At 38.0% G+C, this 23,447-nt stretch overlaps 1 protein-coding gene across 3 annotated transcripts in view; it reads right to left on the bottom strand.

The window, feature by feature from the left end:
* Window positions 1-23,447, bottom strand: part of igsf9a (immunoglobulin superfamily, member 9a) — an 89,912-nt gene that overhangs the window by 47,127 nt on the left and 19,338 nt on the right. For all 3 annotated transcript variants that reach the window (XM_055019130.1, XM_055019131.1, XM_055019129.1), the window contains exons 4-7: window positions 21,100-21,246; window positions 18,233-18,381; window positions 14,628-14,739; window positions 10,347-10,488 (exon numbers count right to left, since the gene is read on the bottom strand). In XM_055019130.1, coding sequence (XP_054875105.1) covers window positions 10,347-10,488; window positions 14,628-14,739; window positions 18,233-18,381; window positions 21,100-21,246 — 550 coding nt within the window. The remainder of the gene's footprint in view (window positions 1-10,346; window positions 10,489-14,627; window positions 14,740-18,232; window positions 18,382-21,099; window positions 21,247-23,447) is intronic.

Here is a 23,447-nt window from a genome sequence, read left to right on the forward strand (position 1 = left end):
TGAGAATAATCAGGGCATTTATTCCGTCCCATTCTAGTCAACAGGCTCTTAATGCGTCAACAGTGTAGGAGGTTTTTCTTTTCTTCTTTCTCCTGTGCGTTATTCACTATTACTGTGTGCAGATGGAGGTTGAGGGTATTTCATTTCAGTCAGAGTGGGCTGAGGAGAGCCCACTCGATTTATACATTTACAGAGAAAGCGGAGGGAGGAGGGAGAACCTGAGGAATCTCCGTTACATATGATAATCGTGGGATGACTTTCAATCACAGAATTATGCTAATCTAATCCAGGTCAGAACACTCGTGCACGGTAAACCACGTGCATACGTCAGCCAGTGACACTGAACGCTTCTGTTATTCCACTTAAGCTCCACTTACAAATATTTTTTTTCTATTACCAATGAATCCCACGACGAATGTGAAGGGGTCACTTACTCTAGCCACAAAGATTCGTCACCAATTCTGCAGCTTTTAAGGCTCTTTTAAATCAATCATGTCAGATTTGCTGCATCACTCAATCTCAGCAGCAGCACACAGTTTTGTTTTTTTTCTTTTTTTCCTTCAGCAAACAAATCTCAGTATGCTACCTGCCTAGCACCAAACACACGACAAGCTGCTGATGAAATTGGAAGATGTAGCAGCTAAAGAGCCAAATGTTTTTTCCCAGATTACACCACAGCTGCCAGAAGAGCAAACACTGGACTTATTTCACCAGATGGACAAAAACATGACTCTAAATGAATTTTGCTCATTTAGCCTATAAAGCTGAGAATATGTGATTTCTCACAAGACTCCCCTAACTTCCAAAAAACAAACAAAAAAATATATATTTGAAATATTTCAGTGCTAGATCTTCATAAGGCCAACAACTTGATACAAAGAGAATCTTAAATAGGAAGTGGCTGCAACTCTGTAACCAATTATTAACAGAGGAGTTTGGTAGAAATAAACCAATTCCTTATTGAATGAATTTGCTTTGTGCCAAACCTTGATAAAAGTCTAGCACCAAAATGTCATGAATAAATGCATTTTTTGAAAGTTACACGTGTGTGGGAGTCTTTTTGAAACTTTTGGATATGCTGACCCCTTTCCTGTGAACCTGTCTCATAAAATAAATGTGCAATGACTTCCTTTGCCATTCCTCACATTTGAGAATTTTTTAGCATTGCTAGCAGTCCACAGAGGGTCATTTCTTTAAACTTTTTACACCCAAAGGTGTCAGGTTAAGTTTGTTCAGTGCTTTAGTTTATGACCAAATACATCCTGAGCTACCTCAGGTGTGCTACACATTTAATGCTAATTAGCATATGTGTTAGCATTATAGTAATTGCCCCTTGGGGAAAAATAAAGTTTTCTGAATCTGAATCTGTCTCTCTCTTTTCAGATCAGTCTTTGATTTTGTGTATAGTTTGTTGATCTAAAACCAAATTTTGTTAAATATTTTGGCAGAATATTTAGAATTTCAAGTTTTCAGATGTTGGAATTTTTCAATCTAATTAGTAATGCCAATGTTGACAAGCTAACATGTTCATTGGTTAGCTGAAAGCGAACATGCTAAACTTAGACAACAGAAATGACAGCTGTAACACATTGACATGTTTGCAATGCCACTGTGCTCATATTAGCATGTTAGCATTAGCATTTTAGCTGAATTTAAGTACAGCATCACAAGGTTAGCATGGCTGTGGACTCCTAAGCTTGACCAAGTCACATTTTAGGTTCCATACGTATGTTTACATGGTTTATTTCCAGAAAAGAACAGCTTTTAAAAAAGATTTATTGCTTGTTTTGCATGCTAATTATTCACCAGTTTGTAGATGCTAGCATGGCTTTAGTTATCAGGGCTGGTGAATCGGAATTCTTCCACCATCATGTGGCAAAAAATAATGAAATGAATGTAAATAATGAATCATAATAATGTTAATAATTCAGCATTAAGCACAATAGTAAGATATGGTCTCTCTGTATGCATATGACAATGTAGTTTTCATCATAAATGCTACATGCTATGGGCAAATTCCAAAGTAAAACCAAGAAAAACACAATGGAACAGAGCATATCTTCATGCTGAGGAACCGCAGGGAATCTCAATGTAAATGAAGAATACTAACAAGAAGTCTATTTTGGCATTTGCAAAGAGCACCTCACTATTTTTAACAAAGCAATTAAAAAAGAGCTTATTTCCAAAATTAGCGATAGATAATCAGAATAATCCTCGTGCGCTCGACTCAGCTGTTAACAGCATTATCTATCAGCTCCCAAAAGCCTCTCTGAATATATTTTCCTCTCCTATCATATCAGGTTGAGTATTAACCTGAGTATGGCTGAAATGAACAGTGATACATGCGATAGAGCAACGCTCAAGAGGAGAAGTAATGCAAATTAAACCCCCCACCTGCTTAACTGACCCCATCCCCAGCCGCTCATTTTTAAGAGACTGTTCAATTGTCTGGTGGATGATATACTGGCAATCATGAACCATTCGTTGCTCGCTCGGATCTCCTTCCTGGCACTGAGCGCTGCTTTTGTGAAACCTCTCCTGCAGAAAAACCTTACTCAGTGCTTTAATGGGGAAAATATAAAACCGGCCTGAATCTGTAAAGTGACACAACTGAAGCTTTTGCCCTTAATTTGATGTTTTTATGCATTTTTTCTGCATTTTATGTTTCTGTTTGGTGACTACGACGCATTGTAGTTTAGTTTTTGGTCACATGGAGAGAAGAACAATTCCAAAATAGTAATTGGGTAACTTTGTATGGCAAATAACATTGAAGGGTCTTAACCTTAAAGTAGTCACTTGGTAAATGTCTATTTTTTTATATTATTGTAGGGTCACAAACTTAGTACTTAAATAACTCGGATAAATTTGTATAGCATATAACATTGTAGCGTCTTAACCTTAATATTCAAATTAATAACTTAGAAAACAGGTATTTTGTCTAATATTGTAATTTCAAGACCTTAATATTTCAGTCATTCACAGAATTTTGTGTAATTAGTAGTATTGCTTAGTCTTAACGGTAATGATCTTGTAGTGTCTTAATTAAATATTTTAATTATGTAGAAAACATGTATTTTATAAAAGCTTGTAGGGTTATGACCGTAACATTTTAGATAATCTTGTAAATTTGTATAATTCATTTTAGTATTTAAATTACTCATGTGTTATATGTATGGCATATAACATTGTAGGGCATTAACGTAAATATTTAAAATCAGTTATGTAAATGTGTATTCTATATAGCATAATAAGGTCAAGACGATGACATGTAAGGTAATCTAGATAATTTGTATAATTAATTTAGTATTTTAGTATTTAAAATAATCTGACAAATTTATATGGCATATAACCTTTCAGGAGCTTAAGTTCATTTTAAATTAATCATGTAAATGTGTATTTTTATATAATATTGTAGGGTCATAACCTTAACATTTAAGGTACTCTGGTAAATTTGTATAATTATTTCAGTATTTAAATTATTCTAATAAATTTGTATAGCAGAAAACATTGTAGAACCTTAACTTAATATTCAAATTAATTATATCTTAAATGGGCATTTTATATAACATTGTAAGGTCATAACCTTAATATTAAAATTAATCATGAAAATGTGTATTTTAAATAATATTATTCTGTCCTAAACTTAATGTTTCAATTATTCAGATGATTTTATGTAATACTATTGTGGGGCCCTAACTTAAATATTAAAATTAATCATGTAAATGAGCATTTTATATAACATTGTAGGGTCATAATCTACTATTTAAGGTAATCTGGTAATTTGTCTAATTATTTTAATAAGTAAATTAGTCTGATAAGTAAGTCTAACATATAACACTGTAGGGTAAATTAGTTGGATGAATTAGTTTAACATATAACATTGTAGGGACTTCAGTCAGTATTTAAATTACTTGCTTAGTAAATGTGTATTTTATATAACATTGTAAGGTCATCACCTTAATATTTAAATTATTCCAATAATTTCGTGCAATAAAATTGCCAGGCCTTAACCTTTATACTCAAATTATCCATGTAGATGTATGTGGTGTATTTTTATACAATGTCATATTTTCTTAACCTTAACATTTAATCTGGTAAATTTGTACTTTTGTGCTTGTACTTTCTAAATTAACCTGATAAATTACTATCGGTATAGTAGGGTGTTAACCTTAATGTTGATTAATTCAAAAACAGTGCGACAGACATGTTGCTCTGCACATTTATTGCCTCATTTAAAAAAACCAGCAGACACAAAGCAATATAATTGTTCATTAGGAGTTTGTTTTGTCCCCCAGGAGCCCATCGTTCACCAAATAATAACTAACTCAACAAAGCTCTTAAGAAAAAAATTCTTTGGCTGCTAAACATGCCACTATGTTCCACATTGTCTGGACAGGTTGCCTGGACCAGGATTGATGAAAGCACCAAGAACTGTGCAGTGCATTATTAGCTTTTTTTCTCTTTTTTGTATTAGTGGAGGTTGATTGGTCACTTTTGCCCATAAACAAGATTTCCCACCAACTTCAGAGAGAAAAAGAAACTCTGACAAAACTGGACGTTCTTTGTGTTAGATGACTTGATAAAATCTAGAACCCCAATCAGAGATAAAGCACCTTGATGGTGGTTTTCGGCTTTTCTTTGTTAACTCAGGTTTTCTCCATCAGGCTCTGCACTTGACGCACAAAATGTACCGATGGCTGCTTCAGTCAAGAGGAACAGGTTGTTATAATAGAGAGCTGCGAAGAATATAAAAAAAGTTGCCACACATTACGCAAGAGAGGGAAGCTAGTAGGAAACCATTAACCAAGCAGTTTAATATATTTATTCAACAGCTCTGTGCACTCTTAATGCATCCTTATTTCCAACATGTCAGCTGCACATTAAATCTCTGAAGCTTTAAACTTCATGCATTTAAACATGATGCTGAAGTAGCATATTGAAGCTGCAGACTATATATAAAGTATATGTGGAAATCACTTTAGTTTTGGGCCAAATCAAAGTCAAATTAAGGTCAGTGATTGAAAATTTTCATATGTATTGATGTACACATTCTATAAACTAGTTGATTGGTTGCAAACTAATTGATTTTCCAATCTGTTTTCTTTTAGCTGCACTACCAGCAGTCTCAATATTCATTTGGCAGCAAATCAGGACCAAACATAAAAACATATTTATGCATTTTCTGCGTCACCAACTGAACAAATGCAGGTTTCCCTGGCAACACAACACACGCTAGCTAATGAACAACTCAACAGGTTTGCAGAAATGACACATTCCCATAGCTGATGATCTACAGTGGTGGAAAGAAGTTTTCGGACATGCATTTGTGAAATAGTGCATTACCAATCACTCTTAGGTCTTCAAGTGTAATTTCTTTTAGTACAGTCACAGCCAAAATACTAAACAAATCCTTAAAAAGTCACTAAAAACTTCAATTGCTTGGTTCCATAAAAATACATAAGAAATTTTGAGTAATTTGGGTCATTTTGGTACCAGTGATCCACTAATGCTTAAGAGACACCATTTTTGTTGCCGCATGTCTATACAAAGCCAGCACATTTGGAAGTTCTTCAGGGACAAAAATGGTTAAAACAAGGAACCTAACGCAGGAAACATGCCTGAAAATACAGATTCTCAGCCAGGAAGGGCACAGCTGCCATCAGATAGCCAGGAAGTGCAGATGCAGTCCTTCAGCAGTTGGATACACTCTGCAGAAATACTGATGAACCACCAGCTTGGAAGACAAACCAAGATCTGGCCTTCCAAGAGTTTCCTCAGCAAGAAATTACCACATCCTCATCTGCATGTGCAGGGAAAATCACCGAATGACATTACAGGAGCTTCAGCAGCAGTGGACAAATCAAACTGGTGTCCAGTGTTCCACCCACACTGTACGTGGCCGACTTAGATCATGGCTTAAGGTCCTACAAGGCTGTCGTGAAGTCCTTGATCAATGAGAGACAGAGCCTGGCATCGTTTGGTCCAAGCACACAAGAACTGGACAGCCAGGAATTAGAAGAAGATTCTGTGGTCAGATGAATCTAGTTTCCAGCTTTATCTTCCTCCTGCTAATGTGAGGATACGCAGAAAGCCAAGCGAAGCATTATCTCCAGCATGTACAGAGCCTACTGTCGAGGCAGAATTTAGAAGAATTAAAGGCAGTAATTCAAGAAGAATGGGACGACCCCTCAACAGTGTGAAAGGCTCGTGGGAAACATGTCAGCCAGGACTAAAGCTCTACTGCATGCTAATGGCAGGACTACGAAACGTTAATTTGATGATGTGATGGTTTATTTATTTTTTGTTCCGTTTTGAATACATTCTCTGTTATTTGTTGACTTTGATACCAACAATGTTGAGAACTGACATATTGAAAATGTCAATTATTTAATTTTTCTTGTAAACAATAAATTTAAAAAAATATCATTTGTATTTGTTTGTGTCTGTCTAATGCAGCCACACCATTTGAAATACAAAAAAAAAATATTTTTCCATAAATATTTAATGATAATATTTTGTGTAAAATTTTAAGGGTATCTGAAAACTGTTTCCACCACTGTATATTGCTCATTTAAAAAAAAAAAAAAACATGACCAGAAAAGGAATTTGTGAAAAAAAAATCCTGTCTCACTACTAGTAATTTAAAATCGAAATTCATCTTTTTTCCACTTGTTTTCACTACAGTTATGCCTGATGTTACTCCAGTCTCGTCCATTCTTGGTGTCTTTTTACGGATCCACTTTTATGCATCAATTTCTTGACTGATTCCATTCACTTTGGATTTTTTATGTTTCTTTTACTATTGTTTATGTAGTTCTACCTCCTTTTTAATCAATCAAAGCTTCATTCATACAACACTTTTCTTACAAATCGACTCCAAACACTAAAGACTCTAAACTGCAGAATAGTTGAAAGGTTCAGTGGAATAATACAGATAGAGTGGATTGAAATGTACAAATAAATGAATAAAATAACCAAATAGGATCAATTAAAAGCAAGGCTTTTGAGTTCGCTTTCAGAAACGTCAATATTCTCTGCTCCCTTTCCAGTCTTTAGAAAAAGCCTGTTCCAGAGAGGTGGGCCAAGATAATAAAAGCCGGCCTCACCGTGGGTTTTTGTTCTGACTTTTGGTTTAATTTAAAGGCCACTGGCAGAAGACTGGAGGGTTCTGGAGGGTTCACGGGATAAAAGCAAATCCGATAACTAGGTGGGATCGAGGACATTAAGAGTTTTATAAACCAATAAAAAGATATTAAAATCAATTCTAAACTAGACAGGCGGCCAGAGCAGGGACTTTAAAACGGGTCTAATGTGTCCTAATTCTGGTCCTAGTTAACACATGTGCACATGAGTTTTGATGCAGTTGAAATTAAGATGTATTCTCGCAGTAAATGCACAGTTGCATGGTTTTAACGTGGTGTCTTCTCTTTTTTATACCTTAATATTTAAATTCGCCATGTAAAATTGAATAACATATAACACTGTAGGCTCTTTACCCTGATATTTGAATTAATCACATTGCAACTGTATTTTATATCATATTGTAAGGTCATAATCTCCATACTTAAATGATTCAGATCATTTTGTGTGATAAAATTCAAGGGCTTTACTTTTAATATTGAAATTAATCATATAAATGTGTATTTTATATAATATTGTAGGGTCATAACCTTAATATTACTATGAACTATGTAGTAAATGTGTGTTTTATATAGTATTCAAAGGTCATAATTTTAATATTTAAATTATTCAGATCATTTTTGTGTAATGTTATACAAGAATCTTACCTTTAATATTTAAATTAATCAAATAACTGTGTATTTGATATAATATTGTAGGGTCATAACCTTAATATTACCATGAAACACATAGTAAATGTGTGCTTTATATAACATTGTAAGATCACAATATTGAAAGTATTTCGATAATTTTGCATATTAAATAACATTGTTTGCTCTTAAGCTTTATATTTAAATTATTCAAACATTTTCTGTGCACTAAATAGTATTGTTGGGTCTGAACCTTAATATTTTATATTACAGCAGTACAAGAACATCAACCTTCACTCTGCAACCAGACAGACGACACTGAGGAGAAAACCTCTGCAGAAAAAAATCCAGAAAAGGAGAATCTGTGCTACAAAATGTCATGCCCCAGGCAAGTAACCTTGGTGAGTTTCTTCTTTTTTCTTCCATTTTTCTTTCTCTCTCTTTTTATTTTTTTAATGCTCATTTGAATTTCACATCTGAAGTAGCAAAAAACCCACCTTTTATCATCTCTGGGATATTGTCGATGTACAGCTCGCTGTCTCCTGGGCAGACACCAGAGGAATAAAGTATTCTTTCATCACTCGCCGACTTGATTACCGCAAAGCTCTTTTTGTTCTGGCCTACTACAGCAACCTTTCAGTTGTGAGGCCTTTAACGTTGCCCTGTTAAACATTTTGTGCAGCCAGTGTTAACTCAGAGCGAACAGAAATCACTCACTGATCATTTTCGCTAATTTTGGATCAGATTGTTTCTGTGTTTTAATTATACCTGTGCTTCAGGAACAAGGAGCCTGCAACAGATGGTTCGGCCACCAAAGAACCCTGATCCCGAAGTAGTCGAGAAGCAATTTTTTAAAAGCATCTGTCACTTTTAGTGCCTAAAACAGGGCTGTGAATGCTACAAAAAACAAAGCAGACCCTCCCAGGGGACCCTAAACAGGCCACTCTGTCTTTGTGCATAACGAGAGCATACTGTAGGTAGAGGTGCACATTTCTCCAAGGAGTCCGGCTTGACATAGTTGTTGCATTATCTGGATTTTACAGTCGCAAGGCAAGTGCTGCTATTGCAGTGCGAGCTAAAGTCATTAGCAGGGGGAAAAAAAGAAGAAAGTCATGCATGGAGGGTTGCAAGGAACAGTTCAGCTATTAAGAACCCTGATCTTAAGACAGTCGTGAAGCTATTTTTGAAAGCGTCTGTTAATTTTAGTGCCTAAAACAGGGCTGTGAATCCCACAAAAAACAAAGCAGACCCTCCCAGGGGACCCTAAATACAGCACTCTGTGCATAACAAAAGCATACTGCAGGTAGGGGTGTACGTTTCTCCGAGGAGTCCTGCTTGACATAGTTGTTGCATTATCTGGATTTTACAGTCGCAAGCCAAGTGCTGCTATTTTAGTGCGAGCTAAAGTTGTTAGCAAGCCCACAGGAGAAAAAAAAAAAGAAAATCGTGCATGAAGGAACGTCTAACATGCAAAGAAACGCAGCGGCAGCAGTGTGAGTTTCATAAGGCAGCGACCTCGGCTGACTTTTCATACCTGAGTGGTGCGGTATGGAGCGCGTGATGAATAATTGAGCGACGCCAACATGTAAAATTGATGCGCTTTACTGTAAATTTCATGAAGACATTTTGTGTTCCCCCCGTTTAATACGAAGAAGGCTCCTTAATTTACTCTGAGCTCAGCAACACATGTTCCTGAACTGAAGAGAAGCAGGTTCTGCACCTGTTTTTTGACAAGTCGCTCCGTCGACTCCGTGTCAGCTCGAGACGAAACAAACTCCACACTCGCCATCAAATCACTCAGTGGACTGCCACGTAAGTACATGCCAGACAGGCTTTTAAGAAATGTCGCTTCTGGATTTGTTTGCTCCACTGACACCGACTTTCATGTACTGCAGCTCCGTCGTCCAGAACTAAGACCTATAAGACCTAACATTTTGAGTCTTTGTATATCCACTTCTGCAGCCTGCCAGGTGGCTTTTCAGTTTCACACAAAAGCATGGGGCTCTTTTTTGATCTTTCTATTCAAATCAGCGCGATCTTGAGTAACTGTGCTTTATTTGTTTCACATTTTCGCCATTATGTCGCACCTTCCCATGTGGCTTTTTCAGCCTGAAACAAAAGAGGATGCAGGTAATCATCCATGAACAGCACAGTTAGATCTGAATTGGCTCTAACAACCTCTCGTGCTCCTGCAACGTTTAGAATTTACAACAAAAAAAAACATGTTGCACTGGGATCACACCAGCTGCAACACCTTTTATCCTGCAATTATGGAATAATGCAGTAATTGTGACATTTTTACACATCTGGACCTATCATTAAACTCTCTATGTTGGTCACAGCTACACATTCGTGCAATTTTTCTGCATCTTGCACAGTAGCGACGCTTTCATCAGACAAACAGAAAAACGTACTCAAAACTGCATTTTTTGGTAGTTCTTCCTGTCTAAATTCTGCCACACAATCGCACTCAGACTCACAATGTGAAACAATAGCGGCCTCGCCATCGCAGCCGTTCTCCACCTGCTCCGATGCACTTAACATCACAGGGTAAAAAACACTGACGGCTGCACTCACTCGATGTGATGGACGTTTTCTCCACCTTTCTGCCACACGTAGGTCATGTTGGGGGGGTCGGCCACCGCCTGGCACCGCAGTAGTGCATTCTGGGACATGTTCAGAGCGGTGCTTTTTGGAGGGACAACAATAACAGGTGGACCTAGAGTCAGAATGAGAGAGCAGGTTAGAAAATGCATCAAATTTGGGATATTTTGGATAAATCAGCTGATTGTTTAATCATAAAAACCTCTCATTTCCACCACAATTCCACCATGACTGAGAGAAAGTTTGTCTGAACAGCAGCACAGCACTTGAAAAGTCGTCAAAAGAACTGTCAGTATGACAGCAGAAGATATAAAAGATGCCGCTTTATGTATTATATCTTAAATTAGGTAATCCAGCAATGACGTCAAGCAGCTTTGACAGCCGGCTGAATGAACTAATGTCATGCAAGCCGTCGTTTTAACAGGTTTATCAGTAAGTAGTCAGTGGCATGCAAAAGCTGTGAATAGCGAAGCTGAGTAGTCGGCTAGCACTCTGAAAATTCAAATAATTGATGCCCACACAGCTGGAGAAGGCTGTAAGAAGATAGCAGAATGTTTTAAGGTTGTCTGTTCAGGATGTAATTAAGAAATGGCTGTTAACGGGGGAACAAAACAGAGATCAGAAGAACCCCTTCCACAAAAGTCGGTATCCAAAGTCTGCAAAGCAACGTCTGGATGAGCTATTTTGGGAGCAAGTGCAATGAGGAAGTGTAAAGTTGGAGAAAAATGAGTGCAGAATTTCATTTAAGAGCGCCTCAGAAAATGTGACGCTCGGGGTGAGAACGGTTTCAGTTAAATAGTGGCGAATTCTGGAAGCAGACTTCACACCGACAGAGGCTTCTATAGCAGAATGACGGTCCGAGACACACCTTAAAGTTCACAGTGGATGACCACGCCATGACCCTCACAGTAAGCCGACGTGAACGCCATGGATGGATGTCAAAAGAGCAGAGCAGGCCGAAGAAACTCACAGAACTGGAAGCCTTTTGCAAGGAAGAATAAGCGAAATACCCCCCAAAAAAGAACCGAGTTGCTGCAAAATTGCCTTACATCCATGCCACTGTGGGTGTTACTAAGTACTGACTGCACAGCCACAACAATTTTTTGCTTTTTGTTAAACTGTGAAAGATATAATGTTACTTAAAATATTAAAGAACTGTGTCATATTTCACTCTAAGCATGCCTTTTGGAAATCAGGTCATCTTTCACTTGCTTAGCTATTCACAGTAACATAAATTTTGACCAGGAACGTCCAACATTTTGCCACTGCACCTCATTTTCATTTAATTATCATAAATATGAATATTAAACCAGAAAAAAAGAAACTCTTGGCTGAGAGCTATAAAGCTGAAAAATTATGAAAGTTCTCCCAAAAAGGCTTGAAATGGCTTAATGCAAGTCTGACGCTCTCTCTAGAATAATATCAGCTTTACTTTTTGGTATCTTCTGACTGTCTAAGATGCAATAAAGAGGATTCTAATTTGTTTTTCTGTGCCACAGAGCTGTGATGGATTAAAATAAACATTGGAGATCAATATATTAACAGCTCGGTAATATATTACACAAAGTCAACCATATTAAGTTGGACAAATGTCTGATTTTTGCAATGGATTATTATCATTATTTTGTCTAACACTGGTTTCAATCTGTCTCAGAATTAAACTGTTTTAACTACTATAGCAGCTGCTAAGAAATACACTGAACTTCTATCCTCACGAGGGAAAGATGGAGATATTCTGTGATATAAAAACTCCCCGCTATGTTTGCCAATGAATGTAATTACAGGAGATAAAGAGGTGAAAAGTATGAAATTAAAATAGGACGAGCCAGATGGAGCTGGGTACATAAAGGTCGGCCTCACAGGGAATAAGTCTGGTGAACTTGAATGAAACAAATTAAGGGAAAAAATGTAGAAAGGAAATTTTACAACAGAAACGAAAGCAGAGTGAAATAAATATTAAATACAGTATATGCAAAATATTAAATGCAGCAAGTGTATGTATCATTTAATCATGAATAAATCCTCCAAACACCATGTAGCTACAGAACTGTTCATGTGAATGTTAAATGGCAGAAATTAGTGCCACTAGAAATCGAATCTGAAACATTTACATTTGAATCTGTGTTGTTCAACTTGAATAATTGAAGTAAACATGGAAATTTGAATCATATAATTTGAATTTGTATTCTGAAACTGTATTCCAAAATAGTTTGAAGTATAATTCTAATATTTTTATCATATTTATTTTTTCCAAGCACATTCTCATTTGTACATTCTGTCACTCTTGTATATTCTGTAGATTTTTTCTATATTATATTTTATATATTTTTATCTATTTCACTTTCATTTTTTTATTTTACCTTCACTTTGTACCCTAATATTTTGTTTTGTTGTTATAAAACAATCTCAGTCTAAATTAATTCTCACTGAAAATCCAGCTTTCTACATTCAGTTTTCACAAACTGCTGCACAAAATTCAAATTCTGTCACACTCTGACTCACATCCGGGTCACCAAGGAAAACTAATCGATCACAGATCCACAAACTTCGATCAGCACTTGCAGTATATAAACACAGAGGACCTATAACTGTCCCCTGATGTGTCTCTGCTCGACCTAACCCCTGACACACTGAGCAAATACACACTGAAAACATTTTTAAAAAACACAGTTTGCTGACTCTTTCTGATGTCTGTCTGCTCTGGTTTGCTTGGAGTAAATACGATAAGTTGCACCCAAGACAGATGTTGAAAATCCGCCTGTTATCACTTCTTGACATGTTGCGGATTCACACTCGAAAGGTTCTAACAGCTGTGTAAAAAAAATACATATATATATATATATGACATGTAAGGATTTCCACAGTGAGTAGGCTGATAAATGTGCTAATGCAAGCTTAAGGCAAAAGTCGACACGAAATGCATAAAACAAAGTCAGAAAATGAGCTGAGTGGGTAATTAGATTTGGTCAAAGGTAACCTTTTCAGAAACCATAAAATATGAAAATTATAATAAACAGCAATGTCGCTAAGAGAGGCTATTCCTAAGACTACATGTTGTCAAATATAGTAATTGCTTTGAAAACTAATCAAACAGAGGCACCACAGAGTTGAATATATCTGTTGGCTCTGCGGTGCCAAACCTCATACCGACACGTGCAGGAAACTAATAAAAGAGGCCTGACACACCACACGCCTTATGTATAAACAGCCGCATAATCTCCACAGCAGTCATCACTGATCAGGTCTGTAATCTTAAACGCATGATGAATATAACCATGAGTGACAGTTTTAAGGGGTTACTTCAGGCTTTTTGCACCAGCTTCATCCAGATCGGCTATTAGTCGGCTTTAATCCATCCATGTGGCAATGCTGCAGAAAAATGCAGCCAAAGCTCAGATAATATGACTTAGACTTAACAGTATTAGAGCAGTATGTGCTTATGATGATGATTATTATTATCATTGCTGATGTGACCACTGCAGGATTCCGGAAATTAAGTGAAAACCTCAACGAGACTTTGTGCCACAACATAAAGAAAATAAACGTTTCCCCTCCCCAGTGCACCACGCTTCAGTGGAGCTCTGGCTCTCCAGAGGAAAATCGTCAGTAGGAGTTGGAGTAGGAGTATGGGAAGAAGTCAGAAATAAATTCCACAGTGTATCATGCAGTGGTGTGTCGGTGTAATCCAATGATACACACTTGCCTATTTGCATATTCTCCATGCATTTGTCTTTAAACTGGACTGTGAGTCTAAAAATTTGGATCAATCCGTTATATGAGAACCTGCAGATGCTGAAAATGTTGAATATTGTGATATATTTGATCACCAACCTCAGGAAACATGAATTAATTTGAGGGAAATACATAATATTAATGACCAAACAGATATATTAGTCATTCCAGCAGCCTAACGAGCTCAGAGACATCTCTGAAAAATACAGCCTTTGAGCTGAGAAAAGGCGGAAAAAAAAAAAAAAAACGCACCCAAAGCTTCATCACGATAACGCGACGCCCCGAAAAATCCCAGATGATATCTTGTCTCATATCATGATACTGAAAAATGTGACAAAATAAGAGTCAAATTCGGTGCGAGTTTCTGTTACCGCTCTGTCGTATGATGCAAGGGGGAGAAAGAGAAATGTAAATGACGGTGGCTTCCAGCCAGTCAGCCTCACGCTCATCACAGAGACTGAAGGAAGTGGCAGGCAGCAGAGACGGAAGGACAGAAAGACAGACTGTTAGGCAACCACTAACCTTTAATCTCCACTTTTGTCACGCGACTCACGTTTCCCTCGGAGTTGGAGGCGTGGCAGGTGTACTGTCCTGCTGACTGCATGCTCACTGCTCCCAGAGATAAAACCCCTTCCTGGTAAATATGACACGACACACAGGCGAGATACATGCACAGATACATGATGTTGGCTTCATAAAACAAATCTCACACAGAAACCACAACAGACAGCTTTAATTGTGACACATGCAACAGTTTAGACACACTCAACACCTGACTTGTTAAAAAGGCCATTTTGTACAGTCTAGGCAACAAATTTCCTCCAAAATAAGCAGTCAATGAAACAGCTAAGCATTTCCATCTTAACATTTCAGTCTCAAAAACACAGAAGCAGACCTTTCATGCAAATCAAACCCAGGAAAACCTAAGGAGAGGGATTACTTTCATAGAAAAATCTTCCAAATATGCAAGTTTGACACCCAAACATGAGTTTTTAGGAGGCTAATCAAGGTTTAGCTCAGAGAATTGGTGGTACCTTGTTGAACTGTGCAGCAAAACAGTGGCACAAATAGATAATGTGAGCTACACACATCGAATGACACAAATAAACTACAACAGACAGCTTTAATTGTTGCATATGCACTACACTAGTACTTTTCGTGCTTCATGTCATTTGCATCCACAACTTGCTGATATTTAGCAAAGTTCAATCTTCCTTCTATCTGCACAGTTTTCCCAGAGCCACCGACTGCCACATAACCCCAAAGCAGAATATTTTCCACCCAATGCTTAACAGTTGGCAAGGTGCTTTTTTCCTCCAAACACATCTTTGGGGGATAAAATATTTTAATTTTTAATCTGCAACACAGCAAGCTAGATAACTACAGTTGGTAGAGAAATGCAGTGGAATAAAAACATAAAATACGGTATTTTCCAGCTAGACACTGGAGCTCAATGTTCCAGTATCACTAATCATGTTTTTCTTCTCCTACATGTGCAGTTGTGCATAAACATTTAGGCATATTTCACATTTTGCTCATTTTAAAAACGTTTTTTGAGCCAAACACTCATTAAAATTAGCCTGTTTAAATGCGGCAAGGAATCAAGGGCTGAGAAGTGAAACCGACACAGCAGAGCCAAAAACAACAGTTCCTCAAATGACCACCTAGAGGCCGCCTTCAAACACTCATCATCTCCCATAGAGCTCCATGTTAAAATGTCAAACTTTATAGCAGAAACAGACATTTTTACAGCTCAGCTACGCTACGATTTAAAACCCCTGTTCAAGAGTGATTTCATCTTCACATACAGTCAAGTTACTCATTATTTCATGAGGAAACAAAGGAAGTGAAGAGTGAGGAATTATGGGAATTTAACCGAACACAGAGCCTTCAGAGCCAAAAGTGCATCAGCCTGCGCCGATGACACTATTTGAAGGTCGACTGCTGATTGGTAGAAAGGTTGGTTCGAACAGGAAAGGGTAAAGGGTCGTTTCAGTATCAGGACCAATGCATGTGATTTTTACCAATGTTTGTGAAAGCAACAGGCCCATCTGTAATGCTCTCAAACACTGGTCCATTGCTTTTACCATTACACAGGGGCAAAAAAAGCACCAGCAAAAGCAGCATGTTACGCCTCCTGGCGATAACTTCTGTTAGCAGCTTTTTGACTTGACTAGAAGTTACTTGTTCCTCATTTTCTGTGTCCTGTAGCCATTTTAAACTGGTTACTAGTTGGTATTTATTCTTATTTGTTAATTACTTTTGTTAGACATGAGTGTTGCTATCATGTCTTAAAGTTTGGCTTGGCTGTTTTGTTATTTTATTTTAGCTAGTTTTTACAACTCTGTTGGCCTTTTGTTTGGTTTTAATTGGCTCTTTGATTTAGCAACACCCACCAGCTCTGGGTTTTTGGTTATATTATCATCTTTTCTTTTGTTAATTATGTCACTAAGCAATAAATTGCTTTACGAAACCAAGAACACCTGGTTTTTGTTAACTTCCCAGCTGACCCAGGACAGCTGGGTTGTAATAAAATACAGAAACAACGCATCCATTTCTGGTTGTTCCACATATTTTTCACTTGTATTCTCAAGACGCAGCAAAGAGATATAATAGGTCATCTGCAAAACTCATAGCACAGCAGTGATGAAAAACCAATGTAGCAGCGTGTTTCGACCTTAAAGACACTATCTATTGCAAAAGATCGTTTCCTTACTTCATTAGCATGCACATATGTTAAAAAGGTTTTGTTTTACAGTCTAGACTACAAATTTCCTCCAGAATAAGCAGTCAACGAAACAGAATTTCAGTGTACCAATGAGTCTCACAAGCACGGAATCAGACCTTTAATACAATACAAACCCAAGAACGCCTAAAGAACCTAAGGAGTTTGTTTGTGTTTAACACTCAAACACAAGCTCTTAGGAGGTTAATCAATGACTGGACTGATTTAAAACTAACTGTAGGAAGGTTTAGCTAACAGAGAACTGGTAGTTTAACTGTGAACCACTGATGCAAAAACAAGTTACTTTGGAAGAGTTTACATTTAAATCATCTTAACACAAAATTCACCAATTAAAGTCTGCAAAGCAACATTTAAATAAGACAATGGGGCTTTGGAAATGAGTTAAAACGGCTCTCTTACCACAATTACATCAACATTTTCTAACAGAGCCCCACCCTCTATAAACCTCTGAAAAGAGAAATCTCACATGTCAAATAATCTAAAGTGTTGTAACTATTGCAGAAAACTGAGTGTTCAGCTAAGATCCCATCATTGACAGGAGTAGGTGATAAATGGAAGGAAAAAAATCTTTTTTTTAAACCAAAACAAGGTCTTTCAAAATTGTCAAATAGCAGTTCTTTTTCTCTGAATCACGTCCATTTGCCAGTCTAAAAACAGCTGGATGAAACTAACAGAAATATCACATTTCAATCAATATTTCTGCTCTCTTTTCCACCATTTGCACCCTCTGATCATCTCCAAAATGCTAATGTCAAGGCGCTTATCTTCTAACATTCGACCGACTGCATTTCGATGAGCATCTATTGAACTGAGCATCATGGATTTAGTTGCAAAGTCAAGTCACCATCTCTGCTGTGCTCACATTCTGGCTTTAAGCCGAATGAAAGAAGACGAGTCGATTTGCAGCAAGAAAAAATGTGTCAAAAGCACTAAAACTCCTGATGTACATCTAATGGAGGTATAAAATAAACAGGAAAAGACAAATAAACTGTTAAACATGATTATCAGTATGGCAATTAGTCATAAATTAAATTTCACTACTGCGACAGGCTGAGATTTAAGAGCAAATACTTGATGAGAAAAGTTCAAGAATGACCACAAACTATGACAGAATACAAAAGAACTTTTCTTCTCTCTTTTTCCATACAACATGTCACAACTCAGATTTATCTTGTGATCCTTTGGACTGGAAGTACTGTACAAGACTGGCTTCAAACACTTAAATGCTTATTTTTTTTCCTCACTTGTACTGCAGTTTAACAACTTATTAATGTCACGTATAATAATAACACGACTAACAGTATGTCTAAAGGTGACGCATGAAAATTCATGTATTAACCTCGTTATTGCATAAATGCTTTTATTCTGAGTTCTCGCCTACCTGATAATTTACACTTTGAATGACACTGCCGTCCTTTAGCCAGGTGATGTTTGGAGTCGGGTTGCCGTTAGCAACGCAGGGAAGAGAAAGATGGCTTCCGACCAGAGCCTCAAGCACAGGGGGCGGGGCTTCAGTGAAGATGGGTGGGGCTACGGATTGAAAAACAAAATCTAATTTAACTGGACATATCTATTCATCTTCATATCAGGAAAGTAAGACATTAAAATTGGAAAACTGGGATCTTGAAATATATAGTTAAATTCATTTTTGCTAAATAAAGTCCAATAATATGGACAAAAAAATACAAACTAAGACAACCAATGTCATTAAAGCAGCAGAAATGAGAAAAAAACTGCAAAAAGAGAACCTGGACAAATAGCTCGTCCTTCTCATCTCCCCTTTTTGTTTATAATCAGTTCATATACAGCATGGCAGCAGCTCAGCCTTGTTTGTTAGTTTACCGACATCAAGATCCGTTATTAGTTCACATGCCGAAGTGAAAGCGTCAGTTACAAACGCTGCCTTTTAGATCCGCTAACGTCTTGCTGCCACTTCAAGCCTCAGATCTCAACAGGGAGAATTCAGACAGACTCTTTCTTTTTATGTCTGTAAAAACTCTAAACATAAACAAGCCACTTCTTGGGAGTTTTACTCATACTTTTGTACCATAAATAAGCCGATTCTTCTTTTTGTTTTTTCTACTCACTCACAAAAAAGAAGCTTTTAGTCACATATAAAAGAGAAACATGTCCAATGCTGGGTTCTTACATCTCTGCATTTCCAGCATGTCAGGGCCACTTAAAGTCTTGACTGTTGAGGAAAACAGGTAAACAATAGGTGAAGGGCATACCTGCAGGGAAGTCAGCGGAGCTACATCCAAGGCCTCAAGTATACAAGCATAACTTATTATCATCCCCATCTCTGCACTGACGCCTGCACAGACCAGCTCAGTGAAACTGTCTCGCCTGGCTTTGATCTGCCACACGCCGATACTTTGTTCTGCACTTTTTAGCGCGTCGAATCGCAGCAAAGGTTTGCCAAAACACAGATAAACTTCAAAGTGCCGAAAAATAACGATGCATATTTCATATTGAGATGTATTATTTAAACCTGTCAATAAGTGTGATGATCACACTAGTCGGCGATTATTCTTTTCCAAAGAACCTGCGCAAAGAAAACTAACCAAATTTACTTGATCTGTTTAGAGAGTTTTCAAACTTTTAGCTTTAAAGAAGTGTTTTAAATACTGTATATACACTACTGTTCAAAAGTTTGGGGTCACTTAGAAATGTGGTTACTGTTGAAAGAATAGCATTTTTTTCCCAATGAAGATAACATTAAATTAATCACAAATACAGTCTAGGCATTGTTAATGTGGTAAATGACTATTCTAGCTGGAAACAGCTGATTTTTAATGGAATATCTCCATAGAGGTACAGAGGAACATTTCCAGCAACCATCACTCCTGTGTTCTAATGCTACATTGTGTTAGCTAATGGTGTTGAAAGGCTAACTGATGATTAGAAAACCCTTGTACAGTTATGTTAGCATATGAATAAAAGTGTGAGTCGTCATGGAAAACATGAAATTGTCTGGGTGACCCCAAACTTTTCAACGGCAGTGTGTATTTATACCATTTTCTGTATTTGTGGTTATATCAATGTTCTTGGCTCTCTATGTATTAATTCATGTGATGCTGTTGCAGAATAAATGAAAAGAAACAGCAGACATGGGGAAACTGAGAAGACTGTGAGTTGAAAGTTCATATTTAAACTGTATAAACTGTGTAATCGGGCTGTCAATTAATTTTATTGATTTACATCCTATAAATCAACAAAATTGTTACTTTGACTCTTTGGTAGGAAGCAACAAATAGAATAAACAGCATCAACATTGTATTTCTCAGAAGCAGAAAGTTGCTCCCTCACAGCTAATTCAGGAAATGAGCAAAATATTAGAACGATTTGCTTTTTTTTTTCTTCAGCTCTACCAGCAATTATGAAAAAAACAAAACAAAAAAAATGAGGGACTGCAGATGAGATAATTTCAGACTAAATAGGCCTTTAAAACAGGCCATCTTTTGAAGCAGCTGGAGGCCTGTGAAGTCCTGTCGAACTGAAATTATGATTCACTTTTGCAAATAAACAGACCAAAGAATCTATTCAGGTTTTACTCATGTTTCTGCTGGAACATCACCCCCTAGATTAGTGTCCTCCAATGGACAATATTTGACATCTGACTGACCGATTGCAGTATTTTACCGGTGAAATATCTGTGGCACTAAAAATAGAGAGCGACCCAGAGGCAGTTAACCAGCTGCGGGGTCAACGTTGTTAGCCGGACTACAGGACTAACTACATGCCGACATTCTGGCCATTTGCCACGACCATGATTGGACCCATTAAAAAGAGGAAGCTGATGCCGGCTTGACCTGCCACCTTGGTATGATGTGGGATAAACACAGCCGCTGAATCGCAGGGGTGTTGGTACAAACGGGCTAAATGTGAAGCCTGGAGGGGGAATCTGCGGTAATCTTAACAAACAGAAAACATCTGATCAAACCACATGTGAAAACATGTAATACCTGCATGTGGTTTCATTTTACAGTCACAACAAAAGACACACTGGTAACAAAAAGAAGCACTGATGTTATGTAGCCTGAGGCAGCAGAATTTACCCTGATGAGGAAAAGATATCCAGCCAGACCACCTGATTGAACACGCCGGATCAAATGCTACTTGTCATGTGAACAATCCAGTGTTTGTTTACTTCTGGATCACTGATTTGAGCGATGAAGCCGACTATAATGCGATGACAAAGCCTCCATGAGGAGCACGCACAGATGCACGGCGCCCCATTAACCTCACCGGTTACAGAAAGCACAGTCCAGGTGCCGTTTCGCAGCTCATCTGTGGGTTTATCCAGCAGCAGGATTCGACACTCGTACAAGCCCTGGTCGTTCAGCTGCAGCCCGTCCAGCCTCAGGGCGGTGATTCGCACCAGAGACACCCGACCTGCAGGGGCACATCCAAGGTAAAAGGGTTAGAAGGGAACTGCATGCGATTGTGATTTCACTTGTCATCTCGTAGGTCTGAGCTGTGTGCAGCTGCTGGTGTGTGAACATCAGTGTCCTCAAATGTTGCCTGCACACTGTAACACGTGCACAAACAAGCACACAGAGCGAGAGCACACAGGCGTGCACAAACTTGGAAATCTGATCTCCTGGTTGCCAGGTGACGACTCCTCAGAGCCGGTGCAGCTCGCAGCATCGACTCTTTATGTTTTCCAGTCTGCAGCTCCTTCTGTGACCGTCTAGTTTTCACACTTTAGCAGATACACCGTAACCCAACAGCACGGGACAGGAAGGATGGAAATGTGAATGAAAGTGTTACGTCATGACACGCTGACTTTTCTCTGCATGTATGTGGGATGTGTGTTTCATGTCCTGTCCTGCTGCCACCCATGTCTGCAAACTGAATTGCCCCTAGGGGATAAATAAAGTTATCTGAATCTGAATCTGAACATCTCAGGAATAAAACAGGGATCAACAGATGTGGGTTTTCCATATCGATTGATCTAATGCTGATTATTGGTCAAGAAAGGCAAATAACCAATATTTGGAGTCAGTATACATGAAAATGAAATATAATGCTATAACACCATGTGATAGCAGAGAACCTGTGATTTCTAACTAGACTTGTTCATTGATAAGGGTGACTGTAACTGAATATGTAAAAATGGAAATAGGAGAGATTAAATTATCTCTGTTTATGAGGGATCGACTGAGATGGATCAGTTTGTCTCCCGCTGTTCTTCTCTAATTTCTTAATATTTCAATGTTCTATGACTTTAATTGTCCCCTAAGGTTCAGATCTTAAAGCATTATTAATCACTGTTTTTAAGAATCTGTTTCAGGTTAATCTGTGGCTGCCTTCTAACTTAGCCGCTAATCTTTAGTGTAACATTTGCCACCGTGAGAGAAGCTAATTTTCTAGATGTGGCTTGTGTTTTTTGTTCAGTTTATGCTGCTTAAGAGACATTTCTGAGACCACAGACAGAGTGAGGATGCTGCTCCTGAAGTAATGCATTTAATATACCAAAAATCAGCTGATAAAACAAAAATACCAATACCAATAATTAGAAAAAAGCCAATAATCGGCCAGGCTGATAATCGGTCGATCCCTGTAACAAAACCATCTAAACAGCCAAATGGAAGCTGTAGCAACACTGGGATGTCTGTGTTATGATGGTAATTATTAACTCTGATTCGGGGCCTGACAGTCAAAGGGAACCAGGAAGTTGGAGTTAGGCATGTTGGCAGCGATAACACTCCCTATTTACTTTTCCAAGCCGCCAAAGGGGACTAAATCCACATGGGGGAACAGGGAGCTGGGGGTTAAAGTAAAGCAAAATACACATCAGCATACATTCTGGGGATTAGTTCGCTTCAGAATCCTACCCTTTGACCCCTGGCAGGTTTTTTTTTCCCCACTCTCTCTCTGTCATGTTTACTGGCTCAGTATGATGTAGGTCAGTACAGCACCTCAGAGGGAAGGTTGTGCTGAGGCAGGGGTGGTTGTGGGAACGTGATCAGACAGGAGGGGAAGCGAGAGGGGCGGAGGGGAAATAAGAGCACGACGATCTAACGAAACAAACCGCTGCTATTTGAAAAATGCATGGCTGCGATGAGCGCTTTGAATGCGAGGTAAATTGAGTGTGAGGCCGGATGAGCGGCGCCACACAGAAGCAGAAACACAGACAGGGGAAATTAAGACTTTGGCTTTCTCTCAACACACCTAATCTATGTCTGTCTGTTTGTGCCCGGCACGTCTGGAAGTGTAAAAACAAGCGTGCGCATGCATGAGAAATGAGCTTTAGCGAATCGTCGGCGTGACAGAAAAAACAAGAGTGTAAACAAAATGAGGCGAGTATAAACTTTGGTGTAAAGAAAACGACAGGATTTTCATGTCGTTTTTCAGGGAAACTCACCCCTGGCAACCAAAGAAAACTTAGCACAACTATTAAACATTAACTGATTATCAAATGTTGGTTTTTTTTTTTGTATAACTACTGATCGTAAAAGCTGGACCAGTTTAATAGATTTTCACTACTGCAGCAGTAGTCATGGAAATATTGCTCATTTTCATTGTATTTGAATATACCTTTAAATATCACTGCGCTCTTGTACAGATACACAAATTAGTTTTGGTGACAT

This window comes from Amphiprion ocellaris, chromosome 17 (assembly GCF_022539595.1).
Source record: "Amphiprion ocellaris isolate individual 3 ecotype Okinawa chromosome 17, ASM2253959v1, whole genome shotgun sequence".
NCBI lineage: Eukaryota > Metazoa > Chordata > Actinopteri > Pomacentridae > Amphiprion > Amphiprion ocellaris.